The 11,375-nt window shown below is 37.4% G+C and overlaps 2 protein-coding genes across 2 annotated transcripts; both read left to right on the top strand.

The window, feature by feature from the left end:
* The first annotated feature begins 352 nt into the window (after positions 1–352).
* On the top strand, positions 353–2,145 carry LOC141660140 (uncharacterized). The gene is made up of 3 exons (XM_074467101.1): positions 353–966; positions 1,078–1,216; positions 1,366–2,145. The coding sequence occupies exons 1-3, from the start codon at positions 353–355 to the stop codon at positions 2,143–2,145; spliced, it is 1,533 nt and encodes a 510-aa protein (XP_074323202.1).
* Positions 2,146–2,333: 188 nt separating this feature from the next.
* Positions 2,334–4,485, top strand: LOC141660141 (uncharacterized). Its single transcript, XM_074467102.1, has 6 exons — positions 2,334–2,583; positions 2,712–3,038; positions 3,137–3,408; positions 3,515–3,742; positions 3,805–3,891; positions 4,240–4,485. The coding sequence occupies exons 1-6, from the start codon at positions 2,334–2,336 to the stop codon at positions 4,483–4,485; spliced, it is 1,410 nt and encodes a 469-aa protein (XP_074323203.1).
* The last annotated feature ends 6,890 nt before the right edge of the window (positions 4,486–11,375 follow it).

The raw sequence follows: 11,375 nt of genomic DNA on the forward strand, positions 1-11,375 counted from the left end.
GGTAGCAAATGCATGGTCTTCTGGAAATGGTGGAACAAGGCCATCGTCCGCTGGCGAAACTAAAGAAGGTGCGAGATTCATGGAGCTGGATGGATGTGTCAGCGAAATTATAGGAGATGAGGAGATAATTAGTTTGTGTCAGTGAGATCAGGGGGATAGGAGATGACAGGAAAACTATGTTGGAGGAAAAGTTTTAAAAATGAGATAACTTTGTTGGAGGCTAAACTTAAGCGAATAGAAAAGGAAACAGTTATTGAAGGTAATGGGCTGGATAGGGTGTCCAATGAACTGCAAAAGAATGGGCCAAAAAATTTAAGAGAGGCGGGACCTCGTATCAGGCCCGTCTAGAACAATGAGTCTACTTACATGGAACTGTCGTGGGCTGGGTAAACCATGTACAGTTCACTTTCTTAAAGAAGTTACCCCACAACTGAAGCCTTGTATTATATTTCTCTCTGAAACTTTATCCAAAAATAATAAAGTTGAAGAACTATGTAAAAGCTTAAATTATGTAGACTGTTGGTCGATTGATGCACAGGGGCATAGTGGAGGTTTAGCATTACTCTGTAAAAATGAAGGTGGGTGCATAGTAAAGGATGGAGGGAATCATTACATTGATTTCAAAATTGAGAATGAGCAGGTAGGTCGATGGTGGTATACAGGTTTTTACAGGTGTTCGAAGAAGGGGAGAAGACGTGAATCGTGGGAGATTTTAAGGAATTTAGCATCTCGTTCTAATCTCACTTGGTGCGTAATTGGGGATTTTAATAATACGATGTCGTTAGATGAAAAAAGACGAGGGCAGAGGCATCCTATTAACTTGATAGATGGGTTTATTGAAGTGATAATAGAGTGTGGCTTGTTGGATTTGGGGTATATGGGGGAGCAGTTTACATGGGAAAGATCACGGGGAAAGCATAATTGGGTTCAAAAAAGGCTGGACAGGGGTCTTGCGAATCAGGAGTGGTATGATTTATTTCCATCTACAGAGGTGAGGGTTTTGGAAGTTACAATATCGGACCATTTGCCCCTCCACTTACAGATTAATAAACAGGTGTTTAGGCCAAAATAGCGTAGGTTTCGGTTTGAGAATCAGTGGCTCAGGGAAAAAGAATGTGAAAATATAGTCAAGAATGGTTGGAATGAAGCACAGGGATTAAAGATTATGGAGAAGATAGCATGGGAGTTAAACTACAAGAATGGGGATGGGGGATCAGTAATGAATATAAATAAAGAGCGAAGCTATTAAGGGCCAGGTTGAGGAGACTTCAATCGCGTAGGGACATAGAAGGGATTCAAATGTATAATGAGGCCAGGTGGGAGTATCTAAATTTGCTGGAGAAATAGGATATATATTGGAAACAGAGGGAGAAGAGTTTTTGGTTGTGTGAAGGTGACCACAATACAATATTTTTCCACAAGCATGCATCGATGAGGAAGAGGATGAATGAGATACAATGTATTAAGGATCACAATGGGGAGTGGAAAGATACTGATAAAGAAATTCAAGTGGTGCTTGAGAAGTACTTTGGTGAGTTATTTGAGACATCATCATTAGATGGGAAATTGACAGATAGGGAGTGGGTTAATCAGGTCTCAGATGCCGAGAATATGGAGCTTATTTCAGAAGTTATAATTAACGAAGTTAAGGAGGTTGTTTTTTCCATACATACGGATAAATCATTACCAACATTTTTTCAATCTTTTTGGAGTGTTGATGGGCAGGATGTGACTGAATTTTGTAGAGATTATATGGCTACAAGTTTGTTACCAGGTGAAGTTAATCGAAAACTAGTTTGTTTAATCCCAAAAGTAAAGATGCCTGAAACTATGGCGGAGCTTCGACCAATCTCTTTGTGCAATATGTTGGTAAGAATCATGTCTAAAGTTATGTCTAATCGTCTTAAACTGGTGCTAAATTCAATTGTGTCCAATAAGTTGAGTGATTTTATTGTGGGTAGGTTGCTAACTGATAATGCACTACTGGCTTATGAAATTAACCATTACATGAAGAAGAAGACACATGGAATCACGGGAGTAGCAGGTCTGAAGGTGGATATTTCGAAGGCCTGTGATAGGCTGGAGTGGGACTTTGTTTATAATATGATGGTTAAGTTCAGTTTTCATGAAATATGGGTTGCTTGAATTATGCAATTTATAAGCTCAGTTACAGATAGTTTTGTGCTTAATGGTGAAGTTATTGGTGATCTTAAGCCTCAACGCGGGTTGTGTCAAGGCAACCCCATAGCACTATACATTTATATTATGTGTGCTGAGGGCCTTAGTGCCATGATAAGGCGTAATGAGGAAGTGGGAATTCTTCATGGGTGTACATGGCTTCTGGAGCTTCAACAATTTCCCACCTTTTATTTGCTGATGATACATATTTTTTCTTTCGAGCTACATCAGCGGAAGCAGGTGTGATGCACCGAATTTTACAACGATACGAGATGATATCAGGGAAAATGGTAAATTATGGTAAGTCGATGGTGTCTTTTTCTTCTAATACGACAAAGAATGATAGGCAGGTGGTTTGTCGAATCCTAAATATAAGTGAGGTTAATACACCGAGGAAATATTTGGGTTTGCCAATGTCTTTGGGACGAAAATCATATCCGATAAACAAAGCACATTTATTGAGGGGCGCTTGTTAACTGATAATGCCTTGATAGCATATGAACTTAATCACTATATACATCGAAAAACTCAAGGGAAAGTTGGGGTAGCAGGCCTAAAGGTGGATATCTCTAAAGTATATGATCGACTGGAATGGCCGTTTATTGAAATGATGATGGGGAGATTTGGTTTTCCTGCTAAATGGATAGAAAGGGTGATGAGCTGTGTTAAAACAGTTTCTTATAGTTTTCTGAGAAATGGTGACATTTTTGGGGACATAGCGCCTCATCGAGGAATTCGACAAGGAGATCCGATATCTCCGTATTTGTATATCATGTGTGCAGAAGGGTTGAGTGGGTTGATCAGAGAGCATGAAGAATGTGGTCTACTGCATGGGTGTAAAATTGCAAACAAGGCACCAAGTATATCTCAAACTATAAAAAGTCTGAAGTATTTTTCAGTCCAAATATGCTTGACGGGGATTGTAAGAACGTCTGTGACTGTTTGGGAGTGAAAAAAGTTCAAAAGCCTGGGAAATATCTTGGCATGCCTATGTGTGTTGGTAGTAAAAAGTCGGAGGTGTTTGGCTTTCTTACCGATCGAGTTCAACAAAGGTTGAGGGGATGGTATAACAAAGAGTTATCGAAGAGTGGGAAGGTAACTTTACTAAGCTCATCAGCTCAGGCACTTCCTAGTTTCTGGATGAACATGTTTCGAATTACATGTACAATTTGTGAAGAGATTGAGAGGAAAATGAATGCTTTCTTATGGGGCAACGGAAGAAATAGTAAGGTAGTGAAATGGATGTCATGGAGTAGAGTTTGTAAGCCTAAGAATTGTGGAGGGTTGGGACATAAGGATCTAAAAAGTTTTTAACCTGTCTATGCTGGCTAAGCAGGGTTGGAAATTACTTAAGGAATCTAGTCCTTTGGTTTTTGCAGTGATGAAGGCAAAGTACTACCCAAACACGAGTTTCTTGGATGCTAAAGTAGGATCGAACCCGAGCTATACTTGGAGAAGTATAATGGCAGCCATTGATGTGATTAAGGCAGGAACTCGGAAAAAATTTGCAATAGAAGGAATACAAATGTGTGGGGTGTTCCCTGGCTACCAGATACTACTGATGGTTATGTGAGTACTCAAATGCCCGTGCAAATATAAGATACCACAGTGAATGGTTTGATGCAGGAGGATGCTTGTAGGTGGGATGTTGAGGTACTTCAAGATATTTTTCAATCTCGAGATGTTGAGCTAATTATGCAGATCCCATTGTCGGTAAGAGAGGTTCCAGATTCATAGGTTTGGCTTTTTGATGAAAAAGGAGAATATGCTGTTAAGAGTGGGTACAGATGGTTGCAAGGTGAACTGGAAGATGCAGATAAAAGCTTTTGGTCTAGGTTATGGGCATTAAAATTACCAAGTAAAGTAACAAATTTTTTGTGGAGGGTTTGTACATCGAATTTTCCTACAACTGTTGCACTGGTAATAAAACATGTTGATATTGATATTTTGTGCCCTTGGTGTCATTCTGGGAATGAAACTGATTCTCATGTCTTATTTGATTGTAACTTTGCAAAAATAGTATGGAGTATGACTGGTATGGCTAATAATGTACAATGCTAGACTGATGCTTCGGCTGGTATAATGATAAGAAATGTGTTTGACAAAGTTTCAAAGGAACAATGTGTGCAACTGGGTATGGTGTGCTGGAGCTTATGGAATAGACGAAACAATTGGGTTTGGAATAAAGTTAATGGGTCTGCGATTGGTGTTATGGCAGCGGTGTCTAACCTATTGCGAGACTGGAGAGAAGCTCAAACAATGGTGGCAAATGGACATCACGCAGATGGGACAAGACAATGGAAATGACCGAAAGCAGGATGGATGAAATTAAACGTGGATGCATCAATTTTCTAGGATAGAAGTATAGGATGTGGTGATGTGATAAGGAATGATCAGGGTATGTTCTTGGCAGCTAGGAGTAAAAAGTTACAGGGAGTGTGGAGTCCAAAGGAAGCAGAAGCTCTAGCATTAAAGGAGGCATTATCATGGCTCAAAGAATTGCAGTACAAGGAATGTATAGTTGAGTCGGATTCTATAACACTGGTACAGGCATGTAAAAAAGAGCCGAATGAGTCATACTTTGGAACAATAGTAGGTAAGTGTAGTCATTTGTTAAAGCACATAAATCTGGTGCTAATTCAATTCGCTTTTAGATCTGCGAATAGTGTGGCACATGCTCTAGCTAAAGCCGCCTATTCTATGTCAGATATTGGAGAGTGGTATGCCACTCTCCTGATTTTATTTCTCATGTTCAAGATCTTGATGCTCTGATTTAAATGAAATTACGAATTTTCCAAAAAAATAAAGTTGATGAGTTTGGTTTTTTGGTAGATCGTATAGAACAGAAGTTGCATGTATGGACAAATCATTCAATATCAAAAGCGGGAAAGGTAACTTTACTTAAAATAGCAACACAAACTATTCCAAATTTTTGGATGAGTTTATTGTTGATTCCTAGTGAGGTGTGTGACAAAATAGAAAAGAAGATGAATTCCTTTTGGTGGGGTAATGGTAGTGCAAGTACTGAAATTAACTGGTTGTCGCGGGACAGATTGTGTACGGTGAAAGAAGATGGGGGGTTGGGGTTCAAAAAGTTGAAGGAGTTCAATACTGCAATGCTAGCAAAGCAAGCATGATGATTGTTAAATAATGATAACCCCCTGGTGACAAAATTGATTCAAGCTCGATATTATCCTAGTTCTGATTTTTTTAATGCAAAGCTTGGAAATAATCCAAGTTATGTATGGCGGAGTATTTTTGCAGCTCGGGATATTATTAAGCAATGATGTAGAAGAATAATCGGGGATGGAGTTAGTACAAGGGTCTGGAAGGTCCCATGGATGCCCTGCATTGATAATGGATATGTCACGACAGAGATATATGAGGAATTGGAAAATATTACAATTCAAAGCTTGCTAGCTGATGATTAGAAATGATGGGATGAGGATATCTTGAATGATATATTCAATGAACGGGATAGAAATATAATACAATAAATCCTTGTTCCGATTCGAAAAAGAAAAGATGACTATTACTGGATGTTGGAAGATAAGGGCGAGTTCTCGGTAAAAAACTGTTATCGAAGAATGCGTGGGGAATTTGCTTGTATTGACAGAGGTTTTTGGAGAAAAGTGTGGGTATTGCAATTGTCGGGAAAGGTCACAAATCTATTATGGCGAGTGAGTAAAGGGGTGTTACCTACTACAGTAGCACTGGTAAGGAAACATGTGACTATATCTCCTGTGTGCTCTTGATGTCACGTATGTAATGAGAATGACCTGCACATTTTATTCGATTGTTGCTTTTCAAAGGAATTCTGGCATGTAATGGGTCTGCAGAATATTATCCAGGTAAATATGAATGATACGGTTATAGACGTGTTGAAGCGAGCTAGTACTATGGGGACTAAGATTCAATGGGTAATGGTGGCACTGTTTTGCTGGAGCATATGGTATAGAAGAAATAGATGGGTGTGGGACAAGCTGAATGTTTTGGTGTTTGGAATTAAATCAATGGCTTTGAACCTGCTTACATATTGGAGGCGTGTGATGGAAGAGAATGGGGGAAAGAAGGAGGAGCATCTGCTCGTCACAAAGTATGGTGTAAACCACCAAAAGGATGGATCAAGTTTAATATTGATGCAGCATGTCACCAGGGATCAGAATTCATCGAGACTAGATGTATAGCTCGTGATGATAGAGATCGGTTTATTTGTGCTCGAGTGTCTATGAACAAGGGTAGGGGTCATTCGCGGACAACAGAGGCAATAGGCTTGAAGGAGGCTCTCACATGGACTAAGGAATGGAGGACTCAAAAGCTAATATTTAAAACAGATTGCAAGCTTCTAGTTGATGAATTACAAGGAAGTAGAGGGAAATCTATTTTTGCTAATATTGTGGAGGATTGTCACAAATTACTGAAACACTTTGAGGAAGAATTAGTTTTATTTGTTAGTTGATCTGCGAATATGATAGCTCATTTGTTAGCTCAAACTGCATATTCTTTTCCAGGTCCTCAGGAGTGGCATATTAATGCTCCTGATTTTATTGCTTATAACCTTGCTTTGGAGGAAGTTTAATATATGCAAGTACAGTTTTATCAAAAAAATTGTTATTGTGTCTTTTTTCTAACCCAGTATTAAATTGTATTCTAATTTAACTATTTTCTGGTGCACTATTTACCAAGACTTTAAATTATGTCAAATTGTCAATGTGATGTTATTTAATAATAAATATTTAAAATTTATAAATTAAACCACATTTTTGTGGTGGCGGTTATGCGGTTTTTACTTTTATTGGTGTGGTCGTGGTTGGAGAAATTGATATGCGATTTAGTTTTTGGATTCGACAAAAAACTGTACTGCCCGCATTACGAACACCCCCAGTTCCTTAATCTGGGTGTTCCGCGATAGGAAAATCTTCTTCATAGTGTTGTAGCCGCCATGGTGTAATTAACGAGAAGCAATCTTCATGTCAGTTATGGCCTCCTTGAGTGTTCATGCCACCCATTGGAGAATTTCTAGATTGATATCGGTGACAGACTCTCGTTCCCCTCCATTGTTCCATGGTGCCCAATCTTGACTCAAAACTATTTAGAGCCTTTCCCATGCGATACAATTGCTCCATTGGATCAGAATTGTTGATGAGCACCGGAGGTTATCCATCGACGATCGGAGTAGTGTGCTGTTGATTTATACATAGTGGAGAACATAAGTTTCATGGTGGGCATAGCATTTCCCATCACTTCCTTCAAAATCGTAATCAACTTATTCATTCAAACTTCCATCATGATTGTGAGCTTATAGCATTATGATCTTAATCAGCAGCCCTCATCTAGCGTCAATTTTGTTGACGAAGGAATTTGGTAAAAATAAAGTATGAGGTTCATCGCCATAACCAAGATCTGTGACAGTAGTTCTTCATCGAAAAACTGAACGGAGTGTGGTTGTTGTATGTAATTGTTGGCTAAGATTACTTAGGGTCAGTGGTGGCTATCCTCAGAGCTCTAAACATCCAGCCCCTTACAATATGCCTACGTATCCTTATTTACTGAGAATCAAGCCGACATAGTTCTCGGGTAACAAGACACCAATATGGGCTAGATTTCCCATTTCGAGTCCTAGTGGAAGAACCTACCAACCCATCTAAAACTAGTTTTAGGAATGTCAACCGATGAGACCTAGCCATGAATGTCTATGCTCGACCTAGTGACTTCACGGATGAGGTATCTCTTTGGAGAATTATAAATTTTTGTTATCAACTATTTTTCTAGATCATAGTCGTGGGTATAGCTATGACTTGCTGCAACTGTTGGGCACATCTCTGTCCCTCAAATGAGAAGTACCCACCAAATAGAACGACATGTTATCCCAAGATTTTGGGTTCAAAGTACATGATTACTCTAAAGGGTCCAACAAGGACACCCGTTAATAACAGAAACAAAGCTACCAAAACACATAACAAAGATCAACCACATCCACAATAATGACACCCATTAACTACAGGAGGAGACCTTCATTCCATGTTGAGGCATACTTCTGGAGATCTTTAACCACATATATCCCTTTCTTGGTCCCATTCAAGAATGGAATTCTTCAGTGAACACTTGCAAAAAGTATGTTAGAATAATCTTCTGTCTTTTTCCTGAGATTTTCTGATTTTTTAATTTAACTTGAATTGAAGTTTCTTTGATATAATTTTTTTATTTAAAAATTGTAAATGACATGATTTGATAATAATTATGTGTATATGTTCGTGATATTTTTGAAATAAGAGACATTATAGTTTGAAAAATACGATATTACTGATTGAAATATATAACTTTATTGATATTTTTAAGTGTATTTATAAACTATTGACATTTTAAATAAAGCAAAATTTTAACTCTATGTACTGAACTATAATAACCGAATATTGGTATGATTTGTAGTTGTTTAACCCTTATTTTTGGTTATTTTTCTCAATCACAACTTGTTATTCCCAAACAATCTAAACAAGAATTACAGAAGGGGGGTTGAATGTAATTCTGGCTACTTTTCAATTTTTAAGAATGGTTCTTCAATAAATATATATAGCTGTGTTTGATTTAGCAATGGTGCGGAATAAAAGAAGAATAGAAATAAAATCAAAAAGTAATTAAATAAAAGTACTTAAAAACTTTTTGGTGGATTGAACTTTTCCATCAGAGATATATATTTAGTAGAGAACTCTGTGCTACAGAATTGTACACAGCTGCTTACAAGTTGAATCTACAATGTAATAACCCCAATTTTTGAGAAATTTTGAAACCCTTATGAATAGTGTTTTTGCTGAACGAGAACACTTTTCATGCCACGCTATGTAGGAGTTCTGTTATTGATCTTATGGGATATTATAAGTACTCTATGTGGTATATAAGTGTATGTAAAGATCGTCAGAATCCAATTCCGAACACTTTGATTTTTCCCGGAAATTCACATGATACGGAGAGAATTGAGTATAAGGTAACAGGATAAAAAGGATTTAAATTAAAGGATTATAGGAGAGGATCATAAAAGGAATATAATATATTGAGAAAGGTTAAGGGAACCTAAGTAATAAGATCCCGGGTATGGTCCCTCAAACGATAAACGAGAACGAAAGATAAGCGAACCGTAAAACAAATAAGTGACCAAGAGACAAGCTTGTACAAGAAGCCAGGGATTGTGACATCATCAAACCGCAAGGTGTGGACAAGTGGGAGCATTATGACATGTGCAAGGTGACATAGGCATGACAAGAAAGGAAGGAGATGTGGTGACTTTTTAACCACACAAAACCAAGGGCAACTAGGTAATTCACTAAAACAAACAACAAAAATCAACCAACCAAAAGCAAATCAAGCCAAAACACAAAATTCTCTCTTCTTCTTCTTCATGCTCTCGGGTGGTTTTCTTAAAAAATGAAAGTCCAAGCTCCTCCACTTACTATTTAGCAAGGTAATTATCTAAGCTTCCCCATGGATAGTTACATACTTCCTATAAGTTTAAGCTTCTAATTCCAAGCCAATCTTTTTCTATAAATCATGAAAGAAGATGGTGAATAGTGTTTTCAAGAACTAAAATTTGTGTTCTTGAAGTTTTGTTTAGATTAAGCTTGGATAAGGACTTTAAGGGTGATTCCAAGCCATTCTCTTGATTCTCCACTCTCCAAGGAAGGTATAACTTCTCAAACCCTTAGTATTAAGTTTTGTTGGTTTGGATTTCATAATGTTAGATGATGGGTGAGTGTAATGAGTGTGTACTCATGATAGAGCTTTGTTTAGTAAGTGGTTTTGTTGATTTTGGAGTTAGGAGTGATGCTTGTTAGATTTGAAGTTCTTGGTCACATTTTTGACTTGGTGTAGATGAATAAATTGGTAATATTGAGTTGATTTGGGGCTGTTGTGGTGTAGTTTAATTGGAGGTTTGATTGGGTTGTGAATTGAAGTTGAAATTGTGGTTGATTGAATTGGTTTAAATTTGGGAAATCGCGTAAATATAGCCGTCGTAACGTCCGATTTCCTGTAGACTGTTTTTGTGCATAACATTAGGACCCGAGAACCCCCTGCTAGATTATGACCACTGCCATGTTTAGATAGCTCATGTTACGAGCTTCGTTTTGATATATAGTTCATTCGATTCTGATGCACGGTTTAGGAGAAACGACCGTTTCATGTAACGGTGTTTCACGAACGAAACTTTTCCCCTCGCCTTACCTTGAAACATAGGTTAAAGACCAAAAAGGGTTAATTAATGTATGAAACATTTATGGTAAGTGTGTTAGGCATTTGGTAAGACACTCGCGAAGGAATCGCTTTAAAACTCGTAAAGGTTAAATTATTAAAAATGGTGGAGCCGAGGGTACCCGGGTGACTTAAGCGAATCAGTGAGCGCAAAACAAGCGTTAGAGTCTAAGTTAGTTAAAGTATAGATTTACAAGTGATTTTGGTTTAATTCCAACTTACTTGTTGTTTATAGGTTACCAGACTCGTCCCGAGCCTTTTATCACCCCAAGTCGCTCAGGCAAGTTTTCTACCCGTTATACTGTTGTTGTGATGAATATAAGTATATGCATTATCTTGCGATAGATGCATGTTGGTTAATTAGCAAATGTTGCGATATATTGAAGCATGCTGATATGGTATATATATGCATGCCTGTTTCGTATTCTTGATTTATATATCTGTTGGTTCAAATGCTTATTCGTTGCATAATACCTATGCTAGAGATAAGCTGTATTTGCGTATACCCTTAGTATAGGGACCCAAAGGTGGAAATATTTTCTAAAACCGGGAGTCGAGGATCCCGAGTAGATTTTGTATATATGGATATATATATATATATATACTTATATATATATATATGGTCATAGTTTTCAAAACTATTAATCGAATAAGGTTTATTCGATTACTTTAACTTTATTTTATTATTGAATATTATTTCGAATATTATTCGAAGGCGTATGAGATTCTTTTGGGTCAGCTTGAAATCTAGCACATAAAGCATGTTGCAAACATAATATCTGGCTACTTGCTGTGAGATAAAGTAATGAGGACTTATGACTCCTTTATATTAAATGAATATTATTTTGAATATTCATTCGAGGACTTATGACTCCTTTTATTTTATTAATAAATATTATTTTGAATATTCATTCGAGGACTTATGACTCCTTTTATTTATTTATCTGAATATTATT

Source organism: Apium graveolens, chromosome 5 (genome assembly GCF_009905375.1).
Source record: "Apium graveolens cultivar Ventura chromosome 5, ASM990537v1, whole genome shotgun sequence".
In the NCBI taxonomy this organism is placed as follows: Eukaryota; Viridiplantae; Streptophyta; class Magnoliopsida; order Apiales; family Apiaceae; genus Apium; species Apium graveolens.

What these genes read in the sequence shown, in the direction of transcription:
- LOC141660140 (XM_074467101.1), top strand. Translation starts at nt 353, where the DNA reads ATGAGTCTACTTACATGGAACTGTCGTGGGCTGGGTAAACCATGTACA. An exon ending in GGTCTTGCGAATCAGGAGTG is followed by an intron (nt 967 to 1,077) that starts GTATGATTTATT and finishes AAAATAGCGTAG; the next exon opens with GTTTCGGTTTGAGAATCAGT. An exon ending in AGAATGGGGATGGGGGATCA is followed by an intron (nt 1,217 to 1,365) that starts GTAATGAATATA and finishes TATTGGAAACAG; the next exon opens with AGGGAGAAGAGTTTTTGGTT.
- LOC141660141 (XM_074467102.1), top strand. Translation starts at nt 2,334, where the DNA reads ATGGCTTCTGGAGCTTCAACAATTTCCCACCTTTTATTTGCTGATGAT. An exon ending in AATTGCAAACAAGGCACCAA is followed by an intron (nt 3,039 to 3,136) that starts GTATATCTCAAA and finishes GAGTGAAAAAAG; the next exon opens with TTCAAAAGCCTGGGAAATAT. An exon ending in GCTACCAGATACTACTGATG is followed by an intron (nt 3,743 to 3,804) that starts GTTATGTGAGTA and finishes GGTTTGATGCAG; the next exon opens with GAGGATGCTTGTAGGTGGGA.